Source organism: Saimiri boliviensis, chromosome 2, assembly GCF_048565385.1.
Source record: "Saimiri boliviensis isolate mSaiBol1 chromosome 2, mSaiBol1.pri, whole genome shotgun sequence".
Lineage (NCBI taxonomy): Eukaryota > Metazoa > Chordata > Mammalia > Primates > Cebidae > Saimiri > Saimiri boliviensis.
Window position 1 is genome coordinate 206,773,777 of NC_133450.1, and position 24,892 is coordinate 206,798,668.

The window sequence follows — 24,892 nt, forward strand, 5'->3', positions numbered from 1 at the left end:
ACATCTTCAGCTGGCGGGGGTGGAGAATCTAGGCATTGTTCCCAGGTCTGCAACCTCCATCAGCCTCTCCATTGAGGTCCCCCTGAGCACTGGTCTAGGAGTTGGGACCCCCTGGTGTTTGTTTTCATGAGACTTCAGGCACCTCCCTCTGCACCCAAGGCCTCAGTCTCTGCATCTGAACCAGAATTTTATGATTTCCGAAAATTTCATTTGGTCAGCTTTATCTCCCCCTCCCCCTACACCCAAATAAAAGAGATTAAGAACCGGCACTCCCTTGCCTTCTCCTGCTCATAGGGTTGGGGGAAAGAATACTTTAACATAATAGGATTTTTTCCCTCTGGTTGTAGGAATAAATCTACAGCTGCTGTTTTATTGGAAATCCCAGCTGAAAATAAAAATGGTGCAATTCAATCTCAGATTTAGCTGGTTACTTACTTTTCACTGAGTCCCCAGGGCTGTGCAGTTGCTGAGTTTGTGTTGGCAGTGGGTGCTCTGTGAGGCTTAAAGGGCCAAGCAAATGGGGTTGTGGGAATGTGTCCTGACTCCCTCTTACCACTAGGTGCAAGTTTTTCCAGCCTAGAGGAGTGGAGTGGGGCTTATGGCCAGCTCATCCCACTTCTGGTATTCAGTGAGAGCTTGGTGGGGTGGCATTGGGTTGATTCTGTGTCTTCCACCTTGGCTGATGTAAGTGTTTTGGGTTTCTTTTGCAGGCTGACGGAGCCAGTGCAGCTGGAAGAAAAAGCACTGCGAGCAGGTACACCCCCTGTCCCTGCCCCCCGCTTGTCCACCCCTCCACTCAGATCTTCATGACAAACAGCTGCCACTCCCTGGTCCTCACCTACCCCCTGAAAGGATGGATAGTCCAGGCCAGCCCTCCTTCATTAAGAGTATCCAGACCCCCCCAGAGAATGTGAGGTTATGGAAAGCATTTTCCATGTGGGTACCTGGGGCCAGAATCCAAGGATGGTTCATTCCTGAACCAGCCACTGGCTGCTCAAGTTGAGAACTTAAGAATGAAGCATAAGACTAGGCAGAAAGACCTGGGCTGGAATCACACCTGGGCTGCTGCATGGCCAACTCCTGGGCAGCCAGTCCCATCCTCGTCTGGAATTCATTGGCCTATGTGCAAGTGTCGTGTGCTCATGTCTCTGGCCAGTCACGCCAAAGCAGGGGATGGGATACTCTGACTAGTTGGGGGTGGGAGGGTCTGTCCTCACCCTCAAGGATAGCTGGAGAGGGGAGAGGGGTGGTGCCCAGAGGAGAACTGGACTGTTTTTAGCAAAGAAGGGAGGAAGCGATACCAGATAGGTCCAAGCTGTTTACAGCATGACAGGTAGCACAGGTGGGCACTCGGTGATGGCAGCACCCAGGCTGCAGCTGCTGTTGCTGCTGTTCTGTTGGGTAGAGCAAGGCTGGAATGGCCATATGACCTTTATTTGGGGCTTTGAAGGCAGAAAGAAGGGAAGGGACAGATGAGAGATGGCTCCCCAGAGCACATACATGAAGTTTAGAATCGATCCTAGGGTCACCTGTTAGAGCTGAGGGTCAGACTGTGAATGCCAAGCAGTCTGACCCTCAGTTCCGGGAGCCTACGGAACACTAGTTCTTTAAAATGTTAATGGAGTTTTTTTGTGAGAAAGAAAGCGTTCTTTCTGTAGCCAAATAAGTTCAGAGGACAGTGGGTTAAACAGAATTAAAAAGGTTTATTTGCTATGGGACTTTCCAAATTTTTCAATATGGTAATGTGCGTGCTTGAGAAGAGAGAGACAGAGAGAGAATCATGTTTCTCAGACTTCTTAACCATGGGACCCTTTTATTGAAGTTCATTGCATTGAGCAAGTGTTCCTTGGAATGTACTTTGAGAAACCATGGAGAGATACTGACATTCTCTGAGCAGGAGAGTAATGTGCTGGGCTTGGTGTTTCAGGAATACCACCCTGGTGTCCATTTGTTGGGTGGATTGGAGGCTAGCGGAACGGAGGCCATGATACCAGGCCTGAGGTCCATGGAATCCGGAGACCCGTGTTGTGTGGCAAATATTTTATGCTTTGCAGGCCGTATGATCTCTGTGGCAGTTTCTCAGCTCTGCCAGTATAATGCTGAAGTAGCCATGGTGATACATAAATATGCCCATAAATGGCTACAGTTTGTCAACCCCCAGTCTATACTGACTCCTGCCTGAGAGCCTCTGCAACTGCTGTTCCTTGTGCCTGGAATGTTCTTTCTCTGATGAGTGCCCTTTCATCTTTCTGATCGGAGTCAGTTCTACCCTCAGGGAAGCTTTCCCTGACCCCCTGTACCAAGGGACCTGTGCCCCAGTCTGTGGTGTGTGGCCTTCATAGCTCTTTAATTATTTAGTTTTCGTTATTCGTGATTTCATTCCCTTCCCTGTGTTCCTTTTTTTCTGTCTCTCTGAGAGTGCCAGCTCCATAGGCAGGGAACACGTCTGTCTTATTCGCTGCCGTGGCCTGGCCCCTAGCAGGCTCTCAGTATGTGTTTATGGGATGGGGATGCTAGATGAGATGGAAGAAGACGTGGGAGTGACGTAGGGACACCGAGTGTGGAGAGGAGCAGGTAGAGCTCAGACAGAGACGGTGCACTTGGGCCTGTGGTCATGGAGGGGTGGCGCATGCAGCCAGTAGCTGCCCAGTGTTTTGTGTTTCTCTCCTGGGCCCCTAGGAGTGGGATTTGTGTGTGAACAGTGTAGGAGGCTGTGGCCTGTGGGGCCGTGGCAGTCCTCATCCTGGTGGCTGGAAGTGTTTCTCGGATCGGTATGTCAGGACTGGAAAGGGCCTTGAGTTGGTGTAGACCACCGTCTCATTGTGCAGAGGGGAGATTGAGGCCTTCGGGAGGAAGGACCCTGCTCAGGGGCATATGATATGTCCATGGCCGTGTTGGGCCTTGAACCTGTCAAAGCTGGTGCCTTCTCCATTCGTCAGTGCTGTGCCCAAGTGAGGGTCTAGACAGCCTCTCCCATGTCCCTCTCACTTTCACTAAGCACCTACTCTGGTAGTACCGTGTGCTAGGAACTCAGGTGGGTTAGATGCTGATTTATCCACACGAGTAGACGTTCGAGTGTCTCCTGCATGGCAGGCGCTTTATTCAAAGCACTGGGTGAATGAAGAGACAAAGCACCACCCACCCCTCGTCAGTCTGGTGGGCATGTTGTCTGCCCTCACTTTCTAATGCATGGCTCTCTCTTACACGATCATCTCTGCCTGGTGAATATAACCAGAGAAGAACAGGCGGGTTTTCCCATGGTGGCTGCCTGAAGGTCTGTGTTGAGGATTATCCCCGAGGGCTATCGTCAGTGGAAGAATGCTGAGATTGATTAGAGATGCCTGCCCAGTCAGAGGATGGGGAGAGTAGCATGTGACACACGGATTTGCTCTTCCTGCTGTCTGGGCTTTCCATCACACATACTCAGTAATTGAGCCTGTGCTTCTACCATGGCACAGGAATATATACCAGGAAGGGCCACCCAAACCTGGGGTCGCGTATGGCTTAAGGTGTAAAAACAAGGCTTTCTAATAGCAATGACTACCATTTGGTCAACAGTTCCTTGTCAGGCTCTGAGCTAAGTGATCGATGTATATTAATTTATTAATTTGTCTTTTTTTTGAGACAGGGTCTCATTCTGTTGCTCAGGCTGAAGTGCAGTGGTGCAGTCTCTGCTCACTGCATCCTGTACCTCTTGGGCCGAAGCAATCCTTCCATCTCAGCCTCCCAAGTAGCTGGGACTACAGGCAGGCAGCACCACCCCTGGCAAATTTTGGCATTTCTTTTGTAGAGCTGGGGTTTCACCATGTTACCCAGGCTGGTCTCATACTCCTGAGCTCAAGTGATCCACCCATCTCAGCCTGCCAAAGTGCTGGCTTTACAGATGTAAGCCACCATGCCCAGCCTTTATTTAGTTCTATGTAATCTTTTCTCATGTAAGAGGTACTCTTACTATTCCCACTTAACAGACAAGGAAGCTGAGGCACGGAGAGGTTTACAGGCCAAGTCTGCCTAGGTGGAGGTAGGCAGTAGAGCCAGGATGTCTACCTGAGTCTTCTGTGACACGTGCAGTTACCCCCACGCCCTCCTGCTTCTCGGTGGGAAGGGACCAGTTAACGCGTGTTACGGGAGCCTGCTCGGGGCTGGGGACTGTGCTGTAGGCTGGGGGGCCTCTCAAGAAGGTGGGATTCTGGAGGAGCTCACAGGCAAGTTTATATTGATTCCGTGATGAAAACTAATTCTTTGAAAGACCAATACACTGTTACTTACATAGTGACTTGATGTTCAGTCTGAGAAGCGAATTGTATGTTAAACGTCAAGAGAACATTGTTGGGCTGGGCGCAGTGGCTCACACCTATAATCCCAGCACTTTGGGAGGTCGAGGCGGGTAGATCACTTGAGAGGTCAGGAGTTTGAGACCAGCCTGGCCAATGTGGCAAAATCCCGTCTCAACTAAAAACAAATACAAAAATTAGCCAGACATGGTGGTGTGTGCCTGTAATCCTTGCTACTCCGGAGGGTGAGGCAGAAGAATCACTTGAACCCAGGAGGTGGAGGTTGCAGTGAGCCGAGATCATGGCACCGCATTCCAGCCTAGGCAACAGAGTGAGACTGTCTCAAAAAGAAAATAAAAAAGAGAGAACATTGTCGGTGTGGTGGCCTTAGCTGATACCCCTGGTGACCTGACCATGGCCAGGCAGGATTTAGATGGGTTGGACACTTTGTAGAACATCAGAGCTCATGTGATCCCTGCTTCAGATGGAGAAATGAAGGCGCTGAGGTTCCCCAAAGTCAGAATTAGGCTAGCCAATGACCTTGAAGGACCCCCAGCCCTCTAACGTGGGCCCTCACCCCCAGCTCTGCTATGGCACAGTCTGCTACCATGCCAGGGTCCACTTTCATCCCAGCGCCTTCCTCTTGGCCTGGAACACATAATTCTATTTCTCCAGAGGTCCTCTGGCTAACCCCCAAAATCAACAGCACGGGCTGCTAAGGAATTAGTGTTAAATTGAGGGGGACAAGGAGAGGTGGTGTTTCTGATCTTAAGAAACAACCGAATGTGGTTTGGTTTACTTCCTTGTAACCCAGCCTGGGTCGATTTTACAAGACCAGTGATCCCAGCACTTGAGGTTAATGTCCACCTGGTGTGCAGGTTACAACTCACGTAGCACAACTCCAGCCAAACCCCACTTATTCTAAGGGTCGGGTGTCGGGGGAGGGGAGCTGTGGGGATTTAACTTTGGAAAATTCTGAAGGAAGTGCAGTTTGTATAATTAAGTAAATATAGTTACAGACTTGGCATAATAAAGAATTACATATTTTTTTCCTTTTGTCAGCTGCAGATTTTCAGAGCTGGAAGGACTGTAAAAAATCTAATCCAACCCTTTGATTTTGGAGATAAGGAAACCTGGGCTGCAAGAGGTTAAGGGACTCATTATTTTGCTGTAGGTCCTAGTTGCCCTACAAGTGAACAGGATCTTGCAGACTGGGAAGGAGAATATGAAAAAAATCAAATCTCCTCCATTCATTCCACAAATATTTACTGAGCGCCTACTGAGTGCTTGGCACTGACCTGGGTGCTGGAGACACAGCAGTGAGTGAAACAGACAGAAATCCCTGCCCTTGTAGAGCTGATGTTGTAGAGGGAGTGGAGCAGCTGTAATCAATATGTAAAATAGATGCTTGTTAGGTAGTAACAGGTGTGGTGAGGGGAAGCAGAGGAGGTCGGGAGAGTGTGAGACAGTGTTGCCGCTCTAATTTGAGCGTTCACGGAAGGTGAGTCATAAACAAGGACCTGAAAGAGTTGCAGGGGCAGACCAAGCAGTCATTTGGGGGAAGTGCGTCCCGGGCAGAGAGAACAGCAGGTGCAAAGACCCTGGAGCTGGAGCGGCGGCAGGGAGGCCGGTGTGGCCGCGGAGGCCCCTGGAGATCGTTGTCAGGACTTTGGCCATTCCCCTGTGTGAGATCAGGAGCCACTGGGGAGTTTGAACAGAGCAGTGGCACGATAGGATTTGGTTTTAAAAGAATCGTTCTGGCTGCTCGGAGGAGAATAAGCAGCAGGGGATAAGATGTGATGATAGGTGTTGCCAAGGGTTCAGGACAGACAGGACCTTAGACAGGAGGCTTAGAGCTGAGTTTCTGAAGGACTATTTTCTTTTCAGGCCTGAGGACTTTAGTTCAGCAAAGGATTATGTGTAGCCTGCATCCAAAAATGCGCATCCTCCTGCTTGGTTCTGGGATGGCCCCAGAGTGGAGCAGCTGTACTTCCGTGGTCCTCATTCTCCATGACCCCCTGCACCCCTGGCCTGATCTGTCAAGCATCTTTCTCGCCGTCTCTTCAGCCTTGCTAAGGGCCAAGCAGCCTAGGGCAGAATGGAAGAACCCAGACTGCCTGGTTTCAGACTCTGGCACTGTCCACTGCCTGGTTGTGTGACCTTGGACTCATTACCAAGCCTTCCTGCATTTTGGTTTCCTCATCTGTAAACTGGGGATGATGTTAGTACCTCCTTCATAGTATCGTCAATGAAGATTAGGTGTAATAATATATATACCCTTACTACAATGCCCAGTTCAAAGTAGGTGTTCAGTAAACATTTATTTTTTAACTACCGTAGTGGATTCTGGTTCCTAGGAGTGGGGTGGCAATTGATTCCTCGTAGAGCCTGGACGTTGGAGAGGGGCTGGAGGGAGGGAAGACAGTGATAGAGGTCATATTTGTTGAAGGCCTACCATGATCCACATATGTGTCTTGTGGCTCATTTGATCTTCCCAGCCGCCCTTTGAGATAGTGATTGGCATCCCTCTTGTTCAGGAAGAATTGAGGACAAGACTTGTCCGGAGTCACCCATATGGTAAAATGGCTTTCACTGTAGCTAAGTCTTGTTCTTTAATTAAGCCAAGATATTTTTGCTGGTGGACCATTTTATCTGATAACCACATGTGAGCGGCTGCATAATTATTTATATATTCTTCTTTAGCATTTCGGTTTTCAGCAGTAAGATAAAAGTAGCCCTAAACACCGTGATTTCATTTGCACAAAATTTCACAGCAGTACAGGTTGAGTATTCCTAATCCAGAAAGAAACCCAGAATGCTACAAAATCCAAAACTTTTTGAGCACCTACATGTTGTGCAAAGAAATGCTTATTGGAGCATTTCAGATTTCTGGGTTTTGCATTAGGGATGTTGAACTGGTAAATGTCATGAAAATATTCTAAAAACTGAAAAAAATAAAAATAAAAAATCCAGGGACTTCCAGTCCTGAGTGTTTCAGATGAGGGACATTCAACCTGTAGTCAGCCCAGTGCTAGTTAATGAAGAGTATGGTATTAGCAGAATGAAGTATTTGACAACTGGGTATGTTTTGGGAGGGTATGTTTCTTCATCTTAACTCTAGATTTATGTTCCTGTTACTGGAGCTCAGATTTGATTTTCTAGAAATGTATTTCCAGAAATATTCTTACCCTACGAAAATTTGGGCAATGTTTGTCCACAAAAATCCTAAACTGCAGGTTGAATAGGGGCTTATGGCCTTATTCCAAAGGGGCCAGTTGCTTTTTTGGTGGACAGAGTTCACTCTGCTTAATTGGTTACCATTCAACCTAGGCTCTGTAAATAAGGCAGATTCTTGAAAATTCATATGCAGTCTTAGGTTTGTCCTCCGGAGACAGCCACAGAAATGCAGTCCACAATTCACGTCCATCAAAATCCTTGATTTGTTTGTGCTAAAGCGCACTTGAACTTGGGGTGGTCCAGCAAAGGGACTTGGTGGGAGTCTCTGGGGAGCTCAGTCCTCCCACCCAGCACAGGCCCCCGACTTATGCTCCGTGAGCGAAGTAGGAAAGTTCTTCTTATGAACCTGTGGCTGTTAGTTCAGAGAGTGCAGGGTCTTGCCTTGTCCTGCAGCTCAGTGTTGAGAATGCTAAGGAGGCGGACCTGACCTAGTTGCTTCTTGACGCCTTCAATAACAGAGACCCTTGATCTGAGAAGGCAACCCAGGAAATTCCCATGACCTCACCATCTGCCTGGCTCTGCTGACAGAAGAGAACATGCCCACCCTTGGTGTGAGCACCCTCCAGACTCCATGCGGAGTGTGCTAGTTGACCGTGCTGGGACACCTCAGACCCACCTTCTTGCTCACTCCTGCCTGCCCGTCCTACAGCGGGTTTGGCTGCAGTGTGGGTCTCCCATCTCTCCGCCTCACTGCTGCATGGAGGGGTGCCTTCTACTCCTTGTGTTTCCATAGGGACTAAAATTTCCTTTTCTACTTCCACGTATGAGTACTCTCCTGACGGCCTGTGAGCCCATCTTTTTAATAGTTTACCTAACTTTTCACATTTTATTTGGTGTGCTTAGTAGGGGTAGGAGAAAAGAACTAATACGTATGAGTTCCTATTAGGTATGTGGCACCTCGCATCCATCCATCCTTTAATCTTCTTTTTGTCTTTGAGATGAAGTCTAACTCTTGTCCTCCAGCCGGTGGAGTGCAATGGCGCGCTCTCTGCCTCCCAGGTTCAAACGATTCTCTTGCCTCAGCCTCCCAAGTAGCTGAGATTACTGTTGCCTGTCACCATGCCCAGCTAATTTTTGTATTTTTAGTAGAGATGGAGTTTCACCATGTTGCCCAGGCTGGTTTCAAACTCCTGACCTCAAGTGATCCACCCACCTCGGCCTCCCTCAGAGCTGGGATTACAGGCATAAGCCGCCATGCCTGGCCCCATCCTTTAATCTTCTAAAGCACTCTTAGTGGTAAGTATAACAACTCTGATTGGCACATGAGGAAGGCGAGGTGTGGGCAGGTTAGAACCCCTAGCAATAAGCCCTGCATCTGCTATGTCATTCCAAGCACCTTGTAAGGACTGGATCACGTAGTTAAAAGAGTCTTGTGTGTGTCCAAGGGCAGCATGCCTCCAGGCAGTGAGCAAATCAGGGCTGAGTTCTCACCCTGGGGTGCTGGGGAAAGAGCTGGTTGGTTGTCACCCTCCCAGTCCTAGAGACTGCAGGGTGGAGGGGAGGAGGACATTTGTGATGCCAGGAGTGGAGCGATAGCAAAGCTATGTAAGTGATAGCACCATGGAGTGATAGCAACGCTACGTCAGCAGCTGGGCAGCACTGGGCATCAGCTGGCGACGTGGGCAGGAAGGTGGAGGGTTGCAGTCCTGCTGGGGGGCTTCCTTATCCTTTCATGCCTAGGAGAAGATGGCCAGAGGAGTTGGACCTCAGAGAATAAAGGAGTAGTTGCTAAGTTGGCCTTGGCACGAAGTAATGGTGAACAGAAGGAGTGTGTTTGTCCTCTGTTTAGACGTCCAGTGTGAGGGCTCAGGGATGGCCTTGCTCTTTAGTGGTTGAGCTCCCTGCTCATGTGTGCAGGATGGTCTTTGCAGAACGGAGGGTCTCTGCAGGACAGTGAGCATGGGCCCCTCATTGGCCTCCACTCCCCACCTGCCTGTTGGGGAGATTCCATCTAGAAGACACAGAGACATGGCCCCTCAGAGGACAGTGCACATTGCTAATGGGTCAGAACTGCACCATTGCTAGACCCGCTGGAAAGTGAAGACAGTGTGTCTGTTTAAAATGCCATTAACACTGCTTCTTCTTCACAGCCTGGGCAACCTTGCACACGCCACAGCGCCCTCAAAAGACGTTCCCAGCTGTAACTGCGGAACCCCAGCCTGCTAAATTTCAGAGTTTGTGACTTGACACGATTGCCCAAGTCTCTTGCTTTCCCCCTCCCTGGGTTTAAATTAACCAGGGAATTTACTGTTAATATTTAAATCATATACTGTCTTTGTGAACTCCAGTGTTACCCAATGTTGTGGCTGACTGACACCGTGCAATGAAGAAAATTAAGTGCCTAAGAATTATCTTCAACTAATGATGTATTTATACATTGTAGGTTACTTTGCATTTCTAGACTATTAAGAGTTGTTTTATAGGTTAATAGTTTTAATCTATTAATCTAATCTTTTCTACTTGGCTATTAAAATATATCAGGGATACATGACAGAAATGGAAGTACAGAGAATTTTGAGGGTTATTAAGGAATAGGTGATGGTGTGAGGATGTGAAACTTAGGTGAAATAGCACCAGGCATGGGCCTCGCCGCTGGCATTTGTGGACACTGTGGTTCTACCCCACGTTCTCTCTCAGCTCTCCCAGGCTAGTGATGAAGCTATGACCTTTTCCCCACTATGGCTTCTCTCCTTGTCACTAAAAGCTAGAGACTCTTTCTATCTGAAGGACACGTTTGAGCACAGCAGCATTTGACAACACATCAGGGAGAAAGAGAGGCAGGCAGCCAGGACAGAGCCCAGGCACTTTTCTCTGTGGAAGAGGGGGGACCCCTCATTCCTTTCCTTTATTCCATGTCGGTGTTACTTTTGGCATCTCGTATATGCCCAGTTCTGTCTGGATGCTCAGAAAACAGCAGAAAACAATGGAATGTGTTCCCTGTGTCTTGGGCCTTCTGGCATTTCGTCACGTATGTGTTCATTCATTCAACAGCGTTTTTAATTATTTTTCTCTTGAGAAAACGAAAATTATCCAAATGGTTAAAAGCCTGGACTTTGGAGTCAGACAGACCTGGCAGAATTCTGCTTGTGTCACTAGGAAGCAGGGAGACTGTGAAAAAGTCACTCTGTTTCTGCAGTCCTCGGCTTTCTTATCTAGAAAACAAAAAATACCCCTATCAGGCATTGTGCAGAAGGATGGCATGGTATACGTGTGGGGCCTGGAACGCCACCCCCTGCAGGTCATAAGCACTCAGTACATCACAGCTGCCCTTGGCATCGCTGTCCGTGTTATTTGTGCCATGTGCATCATCACCGCCCTCACCAGCATCACCTCCACCCGGCATGCTGGTGTTTTACGTCTGGTCGCTTTCTGTTTGTGTCATTCAGCAGACCTTAGCTGACACCTGCCAGAGGACCAGGCACAAGGCTACAAAAAGCAGTGGGGAGAGCCCTGGCCTCTGGAAGTCTTCCAGAACCACATGGAATTAATTAGAGGGCAGATTTGGAGTTGGGAGCAGGAGACAGTTCGAAGCAGAGAGGAGCGTTTCCAGAACCGCTGGTGGGAGAATGAAGGCTCCTGAACTGTGAGTGGAGGCAGCTACCCTATCGCTTAGGGCCTGAGTCTATGCTGATTGGTGGTCATGATGGTGACCCTGCACCTTCAAGAGAGGATATCAGGGTGTTACCAGGCTGCTGTAACTTGACATTTCAGAAAGTGGGAAGAGTGTGTTACATTTTAGGAAATTTTCAACAGTTCATTGGAAAGGATAAAGATACAACTTCGATACTCAGGAAATAAGTTTCGTCTATTCAGAAAATTGGCTTCTGTGAAGCATCTCCAACCTATGTTATAATGAGGGCTGGATAAATGAGTTACTCTCCAGTTCTGAATATTTGCAGAAACAGCGCAACCATCGACAGTTACGGTGATGTTGATGGACTTATCACAGAAAAGTCTTGCCTGGATCAGAGGCTACAGATGCCTCCAGCGCCATGCTGATGTTGACCTTTCCTGGGCTTCGTCCTTGGTTCACTTGGTAAACAGCCTCTTACCGTCACCCATGTGCCCAGCCACTGCTCTGAGTATCATGAACCAAGAAGACAAAATCTTGTCTTCTAGCTCACGTTCTAGTTGAGGAATAGACAGTAAAGTGGACAGATAGGTAACAGAGAACATTGAGTGGGTAAATACTGGGGAACCATTAAGTGAGTTTCAGCCAAGGAGTGACAAGACCTTAGCTGCTGTGTCTAATGTAGAAGGGAGACTGCTTATGAGATGTTTACAAGACAGGAGAAAGGGGCAGTAGGTTTGAACTGGAGTGGTGGTCATGGCATGGAAAGGAGTGGTCAGATTCTGGACATACTTTGAGATGGAGTTGGCAGGATTTGCTGATACTTTCATGGTGGGGAGTGACAGAGGGGAAGAGTCAAGGGTAGTTCTAAGGTCTGGGCAGGAGGAGCTGGAAGGATGGAATTACTGTTAGCGGAAGTGGAGACGCTGGCAGTTATTTGTGTTGTCTTGGATTGCAGAGGTTAGCCGGAAGAGTGCTGGGCTAGAAGGCAGAACTGTTTTCCAGTCTTGAGGGAAGAGATACAGCGGCAGGGTTTTGGACCTGTTAAGTACGAGGTGCCTGTTAGGCATCCGGATGGGGTTGTCAAATAGCTGGGGGTTTAGGCAGGTCTAGAGTTTGGGGGGATACAAGTTCAAGCTGGAGATACAATTTGGGATTCGCCACCATGTAGTTAATATTTAAAACTAAGAATGTAGCTGGGCATGGTGGCATGGGCATACAGTCCCAGCTACTCAGAAGGCTGAGGTGGGAGGGCCACTCGAGCCCAGGAGTTCAAGACCAGCCTGGGCAACATAGCGAGACTCCGTCTCTTAAAAATATTAAAATTAAAAAAGATAAATACGAAATAAAAGTATACGTCTCCATGAGATCACTTGAGAAGTGAGTGTGGATAAAAATACAAGAAGTTCAAACACAGCATGTTCTCACTCCTAAGTGGGTGTTGAATAATGAGAACACACGGACACAGGGAGGGGCACATCACACACCGGGGTCTGTTGGCGGGTGGGGAGCTAGGGGAGGGATAGCAGGGGATGGGAGGCTAAGGGAGGGATAGCATTAGGAGAAATACCTAATGTAGATGACGGGGTCATGGATGCAGCAAACCACCATGGCACCCACGTGTATACCTAAGTAACAAACCTGCACATTCTGCACATGTACCCCAGAACTTAAAGTATAATTTAAAAAAATACAAGAGGTTCTAGAACTGTTCTTTGGGGGATATCAACTTGTAAGAGCTGGAATGATGAAGAGAATTCGGCACAAGAGACAGAATGTCTAGAAGGCCGGAGGTCTACCAGGCGGGCACAGAGCCAAGCGAGCAACCAGCTGGATGGAGGAGAGGGGGACCGTGCTAGAGGCTGCTACTAGAGGCAGAGTCCAACAGGGACTGAGAGGGGAACCACTGGATTGAACAGCGTGGCAGCCACTGGCAGCCTTGAAAAGAGACGCTGTGGTGGAGTAGTGGAGGGAACAGCCTATTGGACTTAACAGGGATTACCAAGGGCATGGCCTGCTGATACTGGCAAAGAGATAAGAATCATTTGCACTCACAGAGTCAGTGTTGGGAAATGGGTAGAGTTGGAGGACTTGGCCAGTGGGCAGAGTCATGTCTGGAGGTGCGTTGATGATGCATTTAACATCCCATGCATGGAGAGTGTATTTAAGCTCAGCTGGAGAGCAGTTAACCTTCTTTCCTAAGGAGTGGAGTTTTAGTCTAGAGGGAGTTAACCAAGCCACTATTTACACACTGTGATTAGAGGCTTTTTCTCCACCCTTAACATTGTTAAGGCAGGTGAGGTATGAGAGTAAATGGCACCCTTTGGAGGAAGAGCAGGGGTCCCCAGGCTGAATCTTGGGACGCCGATGCGCGCCTTCCTCCCCGCTGTGTGAGGAGACACACACGCCTTGCTGGGTAAACGTCTGGCCTCTGTAAGGGCCTTGGATGTCTCTGATTCCTGCTCACTCATTGTGCAGATGGAAGAACTGAGTCTTGGGGTGGGCAGCCAGCCTACGGAATCAACAGCAGAAGTAGGACTGAAGGCCAGGATGCTGAGCACTACTCACATCTTCTGTGACTTGGTAGAACTTTTAAGCATCAGCATTATTGGCAGAACAATGTGGAAATTGTGCCCGGAAACAAGGCTGCCACACTCCCAGGCACCTAACATCAGCACAGACTGTCCTCTGACATGCCTGAAATGGCATCTCTTTGGGCCTCAGATCCACTGGTAACTTACTTGGTTGCATTGTCTTAGGCTGCAAGCTTTAGTGGCAACAGTACTAGGACAGGAGCCAGAAAGTTTTCAGACTAAGCTCACCACTAAAAGTTGTGTGACCTTGGCCATGCCTTTCCTTCATCTGTGTGCACTGAGTTCTTTCTGTGGGCCAGGCATTGTGCTAGGGCTGGGGATACAGACGTGAATAAAACAGACCCGGGCCCGGTTCTATGCTTTGGTTTCCTCATCTGGCCACGGGACTTGTGAATGCCAGGCGTGATGAGTTGGGCATGAGCTCTTTGAAGAGCTGTCAGGTGAGACCCAGAGAGACAGGGAGACTTGTTTTTGAAACTTCCCCAGGCAGAGTCTGCAGGCACATGGGCCGAGCCAGACGCAGTAGCAGGGATGAGCAGGAACAAAGTGGAAGAAAAGCAGGGGTGGTGAAAGATAGTAATTTACAAACGTCACTGCTTTGGAGCTGTTTCTTCAAATGTCATGTTGCATAATGTATTGGTTTCCTATGGCTGCTTTCACTTCTGTTGCTTCATGACAACAGAAGTTTATATAGTCCTTGGGGTCAGAAGTCTGAATCAGGGTGTTGGAAGAGTCATATTCCCTCTGGAAGCCCCAGGGGAAAATCTGATTTTTGTCACTGCACGCTTCTGGTGGCCATCAGGATTCTTTGACTTGTGGCCACATCGTTCCAGTGCTGCCTCTCTGGGCACATTGCCTTCTCTCCTCTGTAACTTCCCTTCTGTCTGTCTCAAGTCTCCCTTTGTCTTATAAGGACATTTGTTACTGTACTTAGGGGCCACTCAGATAATCCAAGGATGAGCCTAATCTCAAGATCTTCAACTTAATTCCATCTGCAAAGAGGCTTTTTTCAAATAAGGTCACATTCACAGATTCAGGAGGTTAGGATGTAGATGTATCTTTTAGGGGGCTACCGCTCACCCCACCGCAGAGAGAAAGAAGCCTAAATCTGTACACATCAGGCAAAAAGCAAAGCTGTGCATATTGAAGATGGAGGGTAATAGGAGTCTTCGAGCCCTGCTCAACACTGCCTTCCCCATTCCAGCCTCATGGGTGCATCTAAGAGCCATTGCTCTGGAACCCCTAGACCTTCAAGGAACATACTTTGAGAACCATTGCCTTAGAGAAAGGCCAGGACTCTTAGGCAGCTTCTTGGATGGGAATCCACTTGGTCTGCTTCTCTCTTCGTGGATCTGCCCTATTAGTAACCAGTGACCACGGAATGCATGTACTTACTGAAAAATACCCTTTTAATGCTTGACTTTGGATTTTATGTTGAAGTGTGTCTTGGGTTAAATATAAAATTCATAGCATATCTTGAGCAACTATTTTGTAGTTATCTATATATAAATCTATTTTACAGCGACACAAATAGAATAGATTATGGAGTGTCAGCATGTAGATAGATTCCGAGTGCTTTTTCACTAATATACCTAATGATTCGTGCTGAGAATATCCAAGGGCTCCACCGTACATTTAAATGGATATAATTAAAATAATGAGCTCTATTTTAAAAAATGATATATGAAAAAAAATTTTTTTAAAGAAGTTAGAAGGTGCCAGGCCACTAATTCAAAGTGATATAAGTACTTCTGTGATTCCATTGTTATTAGGACACCTAATTAAATGCAAAGCATTCGAGAAAAGCATCATTTGGCCATGTAAATCTAAAGCCTAGAAGCCGGGGGGAAGAGAAAGAAGTTGCCCATGCTCTCGTTGCAGCAAGGACTCGGGGGTGTCACACTTAAGGGAGGGGATGTTTATGTGCTGCTGTGCCCCTGGGCAACAGAGGGTGGCTCACTGGTCCTCATGTTCTGTGAGCTAAGTCGGGAGTCTGGCTGCTCAGGCAGCTGCAGCTGTATTTGCCAGTGTGACCTCTGATGTGTTTGGGGTGGGAGATGTGGGTGCAGGAACTAGGGAGAGGCAGCTTTTCACGGGAGGAAGATATCCCCCCGTGCCCGACTCTCAGCTTCAGGTGTTAGGAGCTCCAGGTGACCTGAGGCTGGGAGTTCAGTGGATAGAACAAAGGTTGGGGAGTCTGGAGATGCAAGTTCTAGTTCCGACTCTGCTGCACGCCCTGTGCCTCTGGAGAGGGCCTCTCCTGTGATACATTCATGCCTGGCCCTGTTGCAAATGGGTAACCATCCATTCTGGAAACCCATCCGAAGGATCTACTCCGCTGTTCCAGCGGGCCCCAGGGAGTCTTAGGAGGCATACGTCCCAGGGCCCGCGTACTGGAAGGCAGGTATCCTTTTGGTCATTCAGCAAATTTATGGAGCACCTACTATAGGCCTCCTGGATGCCAGGAATCAGAGGCACGTGATACTCCCGAGGGCCCCACCTGCTCTTACGGCAGGTACAGTCTGGTGAGCCAGTGTACAGTGCATTTTCAGATAACAGGGCTGCAAAGGAAATAAAAAAAGGCAATGAGCTAGAAGCAAGACTGGATTGTCGGGAAGGGCACAAGTGAGCCAAGATGAGTTCGTTAGGACACAGTGGGAGGATGGCTGTCAGAGTAACCTCACCTGTGCGAGGAAGGCGTGGCATTCAGAGAGGGAGTCTCACTCCACCTCAGGCAAGCCAGGAAGGCTTCCCAGAGGCAAGGATGAACCAATGTCGTCATTATCAGGGCAGCTGCCGTTCACGGAAATCTACTCTGTGCCCACCCTCGCAGCTGGCAAGAGTCTTGGTCCTCCTTTAATAGACAAGGAAACAGAGGCTCAGAGAAGGGATTCTCTTGCCCAAGGCTGCAGGGTGTGTGGGTGGGCAGATGAGAGTTCCATCCAGCCTGCCTGACTCCAACAGCTCCTCCCTGCCCCTGCCAGGATGCCATGGTGCTGATGTGGACCTTGGGAGCAGGAAGGGAGCCTGAATCTTTTCAGATGGCATGGTCAAGTGCTCTCGAGGCCCCAGGCTGAGCTTCAGAACACTGGCTGTGAAGAAAGCCGGGGTACGGGAGTTCTGGCGGGGGGCCCCTTCTGTTTCCTTCCCTCCCATCTCTTTGCCCAGTGAGTCTCAGGACTCTGACCATTAGCACCCATGTGGTCTTAGCTAGGAAACGGGAACGTCAGCTGCCTTCCTGACCCCCCAGCTTAAATGTGGATACACATCGTTCACTATCAGCTTCATCGGCATGACCACCTCTGCAGCACTAGGCAAAGTCCTCACTCCCTCACCGCCTGCATCCCATTACGGGACAGTGGTAGAGCCGGCATTCAAACCATTGTTGGTCCAACTCCACAGCCCAAACTTCACAGCCCATGCGCTAAAGTCTATGTCGCTTAAGATTCTTCCCTTACATCCTCTGCACATGCCCCTTCCCGGCCCTCCATAAAAAGGACAGTAGGTAGATACAGTAGAACGTCTCTACCGGTAGCTACTGTTCTAGGTCCTATGTAGACATTACCTTATTTTGCATCACAGCACTGTGGGGTAGGAACCATGTTTATCCTCATTGTATGGATGTGAAGACTGAGGCTTGGAGGAGTCAAATCACTTAGGTAGGAGCCTGCAACTGACAGTTTTGAAGTTTGGCTCTAGGATGATCCAACTTCCAAACCTGGTACTTGGCCCTTCTGCTCCAGTGCTTCTCATGTGGGAGAGCTCACCAACTCCAGGGCATCTCCCTTTCTTGTTGGCCAGCAGCAGGAGTCACCTCCCTCTCTAAAGCCACAGCTGTCCCCTTGTGACTTGCTGGACCTGCCGGTCCCAGTTATATCTTAGGCCTCACAGAACTTGAGATTTTTTTTGCCCTGCGGTGTCCTGCAGCTAGGCGGGGCTGTGCTCCCCTCTGGAAGATCAGGGGGACTCTAGGTCATGATGTTGTCCCCCACAGAGGTGGCATCAGCCCACAAAGCCAGGGAACCTCCTGTTCTCCTGCTCACCCACGAGCACCTTGGTTTTGACTCTGTTCTGGTTGCTGAAGGTCAAGGATGGGTGACGTGGGGTGGCCTCAGCTGTGGGCGAGGAGGCTGTCCTCTGCGACTTTCTCTCCCAGTCCAGGCCTCGTACGATCCATGTGACTTTGGGTATATTATCTCACCTTTCAGTGCCACAGTTCCTGGACTGTAAAGTGGAGAGAATACCAAGATTTTCTTCCTAGAGTCACTGCTAAGGAAGAAAGGAATTAGTGTGTTAGAACAGTGCTGGGCACTTAAGTGCGTTTCTTAAATAAATGAAGGCAATGCATTCTGAGGCGATGGAATCATGCAGTTTTACACTCCCTGACCGTGGAGAAGGGCCAAAGCTCAGACAGTGTGTCTGGTGCCTCTGATGGGGCAGATGCATGATGGGGAGGCGTCACTGGGTGCCAGTGAAGCTCTAACCGTGTGTCATTATTAACAACGGTAATGGTAACCGTGTCTTGAGAGCCCTGCCAGGCCAGGCGCTGTGCTGAGTACTTTCCATGTGTTAGTTGTTTAAAATCTGCATGACAACCCTGTTAGCTACATTTTGCAGTTGGGGAAACCAAGGCTCAGAGGTTAGGTGGCTGGCTCGAGGCCCACAGCGAAGAAGTGGTTGGCACGCTAGCCCTTGCTCCTGACTGGTTTGCCCAGCGTGCCCTTGCACTCACGTTCCATCTGAGTCCTGGCCTCCTGTATGAGTTTTCTTGGGCTGCTGTTAACGGAACGCGGTGGGTTGTCACGCCTACTGCCGTAGGCCTCATTAAACGACAGAAGTGCATTTTCTCACCGTTCTGGAGGCCGGAGGTTGTGATTCGCTTGCCAGCACAGTTGGGTTCTGGAGAAGGCTGCTTCCTGGCTGCAGAGGGTCACCCACTCCCTGTATTCTCACGTCGGAGAGAGAGCAATCTCTTCCTACAAAGCCACCAGTCACCTCATGAAGGCCCCTCTCGTGTGACCTCATTTAGCGACACTTAACCTCCCCAAGTCCCTATCTCCAGATCCATTCACACTGGGGGTTAGGGCTTCACCATATGAATTGGGGGCACGCAGTTCAGTCCACAGCACCTCCTCATGGTCTCCCTCATTAGCCGGGGCCTTCCGTCTCTGTCTCTCTCTTTGCTCAGTTTCCCAGCCTTTCTCCACCCTGGGGGAAAGCTGAAGCTGGGAAGGACAACAGATGTGATGAAACCCATGCTCCAATTATAATGGGGGCTGCTGAAACCCAAAGAGGAGAAGCGTCTTGCCCAAGGCCACGCAGCAAGCCCCCCATAAATCGAGGACCAGAGCCTGGGTCCCTGAGTCCCTGAGTCCCAGCCCAGTGCCTCTGCTATGCTGCAGTTGGAATGCTGGCTTTCCTGGCCTGGGTGTCCCTGGAGTCTGGGCCTTGAAATTCACAGACCACACTTTCCTGTGGAGCAGAAGAGAGGCAGGCATGGCCAGGGCAGTGTCTCTGGGCCTGGAACATGACTTGATTGCCCAGTATGTGCACGCCTCGGCTTCCCCACCGCACAGAGAGCAGTCATGGGGATGCTTCCCTTGTCAGAAGGCTGTGGGACCCTTTGGATGATATCATGGACTGCTGTGTTGAAAGGAGGGTGCTTCAGGAGTAGATGGCAGGGACCTGGCTTCCTGCCTTGGCCTGTCCCCAATTTTGTGTCTGGCCTGAGCAAGTCACAGCTCTGCTTTAAGCCTTACTGTCCCCCTCATGAAGGCCTTCAGTGACCCATGCCCTGCCCGCTTCAGAACCGACATGAAAACATCATTGAGGATGTTTTCCAGTGTTTGAAGAGTCCCCTCCCTGCCACAGTGTTGGCTCTGTGACCTCTCAACCCAGTGTCTTTTTGAATTGGAGTTTCCCATTTGTAAAACATGAGCAGGGAAGAGCCTGGACAAGATCCCAAGCCTACTTGCCTAGGAATGAAGGGAACAGCACTGGGTACCATGCCCATCAAAGCACTGAAACCCTTACCGCCCAAAGCCTACCTTGAAGCCCAGCAGCCCTGGCCATACCTGGAAGCTTGTTAAAAATACAGAATTTTGCCCTGGTGGTGGCTCACACCTATAATTCCAGCACTTTGGGAGGCCAAGGTGGGCAGATCATGAGGTCAGGAGATTGGGACCATCCTGGCTAACACAGTGAAACCTCGTTTCCACTAAAAATACAAAAAATTAGCTGGGTGTGGTGGCGGGTGCCTGTAGTCCCAGCAACTCGGGAGGCTGAGGCAGGAGAACCTCTTGAATCCAGGAGGCGGAGGTTGCAGTGAGCCAAGATTGAGCCCCTACACTCCAGCCCGGGCGACAGTGAAACTCCATCTCAAAAAAAAAAAAAAAAAAAAAAAAAAAAAAAAAAAAAGAAATGCAGAATCTCTGGGCGAGGCGTGGTGGTACAGTGCCTGAAGTCCCAGCCACTCAGGAGGCCGAGGTGGGAGGGTCGCTTGAGTCCAGGAGCTTGTTCATGTTCTGCCTGCACAACATAGTGAGACCTGTCTCTAAAAAGGAAAAGAAACGCAGAATCTCAGGCCCCACTCCAGAACAGCTGAGCCAGAATCTGCATTTTGTCAAGATCCCCAGCTGATCTGTATATACACTGAAGTCTAAGAAGAACTGATTTTAACCAGCTGGAGGTGCCCTTTTAGGTCACTTGTAACTCCAGGTATAAGTGCAAACAAATCAGTGGCAAGCAAGCCAGCCGGGCACATCTAGACCTCTTGAGACCTCAGCTTCCCCAACTGTAAAATGGGCAGAGCTGGAGTCTTTCTTGCTCGGTGGTGTTCAAACTGTGTTCCTTAAAGCCTTAGGGTTTCCTGGATGACCCTCAAGGGTAGCCTCGGGGGTCTTGTGGAAGGCTAAGGGGGTCAGGGTGGAGGGCTAGCATTCATTATGCACACAGCCTTGCATGTTCCTGTGGTGCCATGGGCTGATGGGCTCCTGTGTAGGTCTGGAGGAAGAAGATATTGAACGGACTCTTTTCTTTCCCAGGGAGCGCTTGAAGCGCAGCCAGAAGAGCACCAAGGTGGAGGGCCCAGAGCCAGCGCCAGCCGAGGCCTCGCTCAGTGCCGAGCAGGGAACGATGACGGAGGTGAAGGTGAAGACGGAGCTGCCGGACGACTACATCCAGGAGGTGATCTGGCAGGGCGAGGCCAAGGAGGAGAAGAAGGCGGTCGGCAAGGACGGGACCAGCGACGTGCCCGCCGAGATCTGCGTGGTGATCGGTGGTGTCCGCAACCAGCAGACCCTTGGTGAGTGCCCAGCCTCTGTGGTCAGGGCGGAGACCGGGGTGGGAACACGGGGTCGGAGTCCTGGAGAGAAGGGACCTGGCGCCTCTGCCCCTTCCCTGGCTGAGAGAACCTCTGCTGGCTTCCCTCTGCCTTCAGGGAGAGCGCTCAGCTTCTTAGACTTGTCTTTGCTTGTGTAGTTTCTGGCTGGAGAGCCCTTTTTTTCCTGCTGGACAGCAGGACCTTACCCATCCATCAGTGCCCTGTTTAAGTCAAAGCCTGGAACCTTCTGGGGGCCCAGTGACTCCCCGTGTCTGTCTTAGGGCTCCCATAGCCCCAGGGAGTCCCGCACAGCCCTTATTGCTCCATATCCCAAATGCCTCTCTGCTTTTCTCCCCGCTGGCGGGAGGGAGAGCTCAGCGCCGGTGCTGCTCAGAGCAGATACCCCATCAGGATTGGATCAGTGACAGATGGCGCCTCCCCTGCCTCTTCTGGCCTGGGCCAGGCCCAGAGCAGCTCTGTGGAAACACATCTTAGCAACGATTTCTCTGCTCCAGTCTCCAGCATGAGCTAGGGGATACCCCGCAGGGGCTCTCTGCACTGACGCCAGGTTCATAGACTCAGATGCCCACAAGGCCCAACAAATATGTGTATCTAGCATAAATAGAGATGAGCCAACAGGACAGGTGGTGGGGACATGTCCAGTTAGAGAACGCACGCCGCGCGTGTGGAGGGCGGCCGCTGCTCAGCTGCTGCGCTGTTGCTGGGTGGGGACGCAGCTCAGCGTTGTCACGTCGCTGGACAAATCTACATGCCAGAAATGAACATTTTGATGAGAATTCTTTTGGCTTTCAATGTTGGCAACCAACTGACCTTTTGAAATCTGCCAGACAAAACGTATCCGTGGGTCAGAGTCCCTGTGGGCACACGTTTGCAACCTAAAGTCCTCGTTCCTGGCATGGAGACCAGGAAATGACCTGGCCCCAGACTTTTTCTTTCTTCCACACTCTCCTCCACGTTTCCAAGATTCAGTGTGTTCTTAGAAGTGCTGCTGCCGCCCCGGCCTCTGCTGCCTTCCTGGTCCAGCTCTGGCTCACCTGCATCTTCCTGGCGCGCATCCTGTATGCAGCACACACGGCCTCGTTTCTGCAAGTTTAGACTCAAACCCTGTTGCCTTTTCTTCCCAACTGCTGAGAATCATCCCCAAATGCCCTTTCCCAGCTGTTCCCTGCTGCTTGTGACCATCTCAGCCCCCCCGGGTCATGGCAGCATCCTGCTCACAGCCATGCTTTTGCATCTTACCTGCCCTCTGCCCGGCTGCCAGGAGGCCTTAGCCAAAACACAACACCAACCATGTTGCTCCCCTGCTTATAACCCTGGGACTCCCTTACTGTCTCCAGAGTTGAGGCCAGAGCATTAAGAGGCTCCATAACCTGAACCTTCCAGCCCCATTTCTTGCGTCAGGTCTTCCCATACAGTCTGCTCTTCCTATAGTTTGTGTATGCTGTTGCCTCTCCCAGGAATGCCTTCCCCCATTTCCACTTGCCCAAATCCAACCAATCTTTCAAGGCCAATTCCACTGCTGCCTCCTCTCCAAAGACTTTCTTTCTTTCTTTCTTTCTTTCTTTTTTTTTTTTTTTGGAGACAGAGTCTCTCTCTGTTGCCCAGGCTGGAGTACAGTAGTGCGATCTCAGCTCACTGCAACGTCCGCCTCCTGTGTTCAAGCAACTCTCCTGCCTCAGTCTCCCAAATAGCTGGGATTACAGGCACCCACCACCACACCTAGCTAATTTTTGTATTTTTAGTAGAGATGGGGTTTCACCACGTTGGCCAGGCAGGTCTCGAATGCCTGACCTCAGATGATCCGCCTGCCTCAGCCTCCCAAAGTGCTGGCAATACAGGTGTGAGCCACCGTGCCTGGCCTGGAAGACTTTCTTGATCTCTTAAGGTGAGAGTGGGCTATTTCTACCCTGCTTCTCAGTTGGTGGACTTTCTACTTTCTTTTTAGATTAGAGGGGACCTGTCTGTGCATACCTCTTCCATGAAAGTGGAAACCCCTAGAGATTGGGGCTCCGGGACCTGCCAGATTTATGTCTCCATGCTCCCTGCCTGCACTACACAATACGAAACAAAGTACTGGTTTCTGGGAGTGGTGATGTTGACCTTGGTGCTGCAGCTCTCAGGGTGGGGCCAGGTTATGCTGCAGTAACAAAAGATCCTGAAAGGTACAAGATATCTTGGTGGCTCAAAACCACAGCAGTTTATTTCTTGTTCACACTACATGTCCATTGGGAGTCAAGAGGGAGCTCTGCTCCCCTCTGGATCCAGATTAAAAGCTGTCATGTACAATGCTGCCAGCCAAGTGACAGAGGGAAAGCACGCTGTGAAGGGACTTAACGCTGGCAATTAACTGCTGCAGCCAGAGAGAGAGGTGTTAATTCTTTTCACGGTCCTTGGCCGGGACTAGTCACACGGCCCCACCCAACCTCAAAGAGGTTGGGAAATGCCGTCCTCCCAAGTGATGGAATAGGGGTGAACCGGGAATGTTTGGAGGAGTGGGAGTGACTTAGGAGAGTATTGAATGAGTGAGGGAGTCTTTTCAGGGGCCTGCACCGACGCTTTTCCACCAGTGTTCACTCCCCGAGGCCAGGGACTATCTTAATCACTGGTGGAATTGTTAGTTAATGGAGAAGACCTGCCCTTGCTCTCTGTGGTATGTGTGTGTTAAGACTCATTAGACCCAGTAGCTGTTTCTGCCCTTCACCAGGAGATGCCCGGTGAAGGGTGGTTGGATCTGAATCCTGGGATAGAGCCAGTGGTCTGGATTCAGTGGGAAAAGCCTTAGGCAGCTAGGCCAGTGAAATGCTGGGAATCTTCCTTAGGCCAGCTGCTTGCACAGTGAGAGCCCCAGGGCCTGTGAGCCTCAGGCCAGCCACCAGTGCTGGTTTCCAGCTCAGCTGCTGCTCGGCAGCAGGGTCCTTGGCCTCACTGTGCCTTAGTGTCCTCCTGTGTTAAATGAGGCATGGTCCCTGTCCTGGCCACCTTATGGGTGTGGCCATGCAAGGTGGCAGTGGAAGGAAACGGTGTTGCCTGAGGAGAATGAGCTGGGATCCTTGGTCTGGGAGCGAATCCAGGCTCTGTGACTTAATAGGTGTGCCACCTTGGACCCTGTCTGTCTCTGCTCTTACAATTAATTACAAAATCATCAGGCTATCTGGATAGTCAATGAGATAATGAATGCAGAGTGCTCAACATCGTATGTAGTAAACAATTAGCTATTACTCTTAGTAGTACTAATATTAATAGTGTACAGTGCCTCTTCAAGAGAAAGGAATAGTTATCATTTCTGCTTTTTCCCATCTGAGAAGTAAACCAGTGTGATATATTGAAATGATGGGCTGGAGAAGAAAGTTGGCACAGGAGAGGGTGTTAGACGACACGGGTTCCAAGTGGCCTTCGGTTTTCTCATCTGAGAACTGGGCTGGGAAGCCTGTCTGGACTTTGGTGTTCCTTCTAGTACTGCTTCCCTGCAATTCAGGGACGTTCAGTATCTTGTGAAACTTTTCAGTACTCTGCTTTGGGCAGACCCTTGTGAAAAAGGTTTAGAAGCCCCAGTGACAAGTGATGTGTGGAGCTGCCACCGTGGAGCCCTACAGAAGCGGGGGCAGAGTGCTCCCTGCTGTCATGGCGGCTCATCTTGCATGTTTGAAGGCAGGCTCTCTTGCCTGGGGATGGGGGATTTCTTCCAAGGCCCAGGCTCAGAGGAGGCTGGCTTGGCCTCATCACCAGGAAAGAAAGGCATTTAAAAACAAAATCAGTGTTAGAGTTGAACCTTTTGAACTCCTCTCATCTCCAGAGGGCAAGTATATTTTAACTCGTGGGTCAAGTCCAGGCAGTTGCTATTGGCTGTAAGGAGTTCTCTGTTGCAGATTCTAAA

At 50.0% G+C, this 24,892-nt stretch overlaps 1 protein-coding gene across 14 annotated transcripts in view; it reads left to right on the forward strand.

The window, feature by feature from the left end:
• Positions 1-24,892, forward strand: part of ZNF618 (zinc finger protein 618) — a 173,914-nt gene that overhangs the window by 91,590 nt on the left and 57,432 nt on the right. For all 14 annotated transcript variants that reach the window (XM_039474825.2, XM_039474814.2, XM_039474812.2 and 11 more), the window contains exons 2-3: positions 711-754; positions 20,720-20,979. In XM_039474825.2, the coding sequence (XP_039330759.1) occupies positions 711-754; positions 20,720-20,979 (304 nt within the window). The remainder of the gene's footprint in view (positions 1-710; positions 755-20,719; positions 20,980-24,892) is intronic.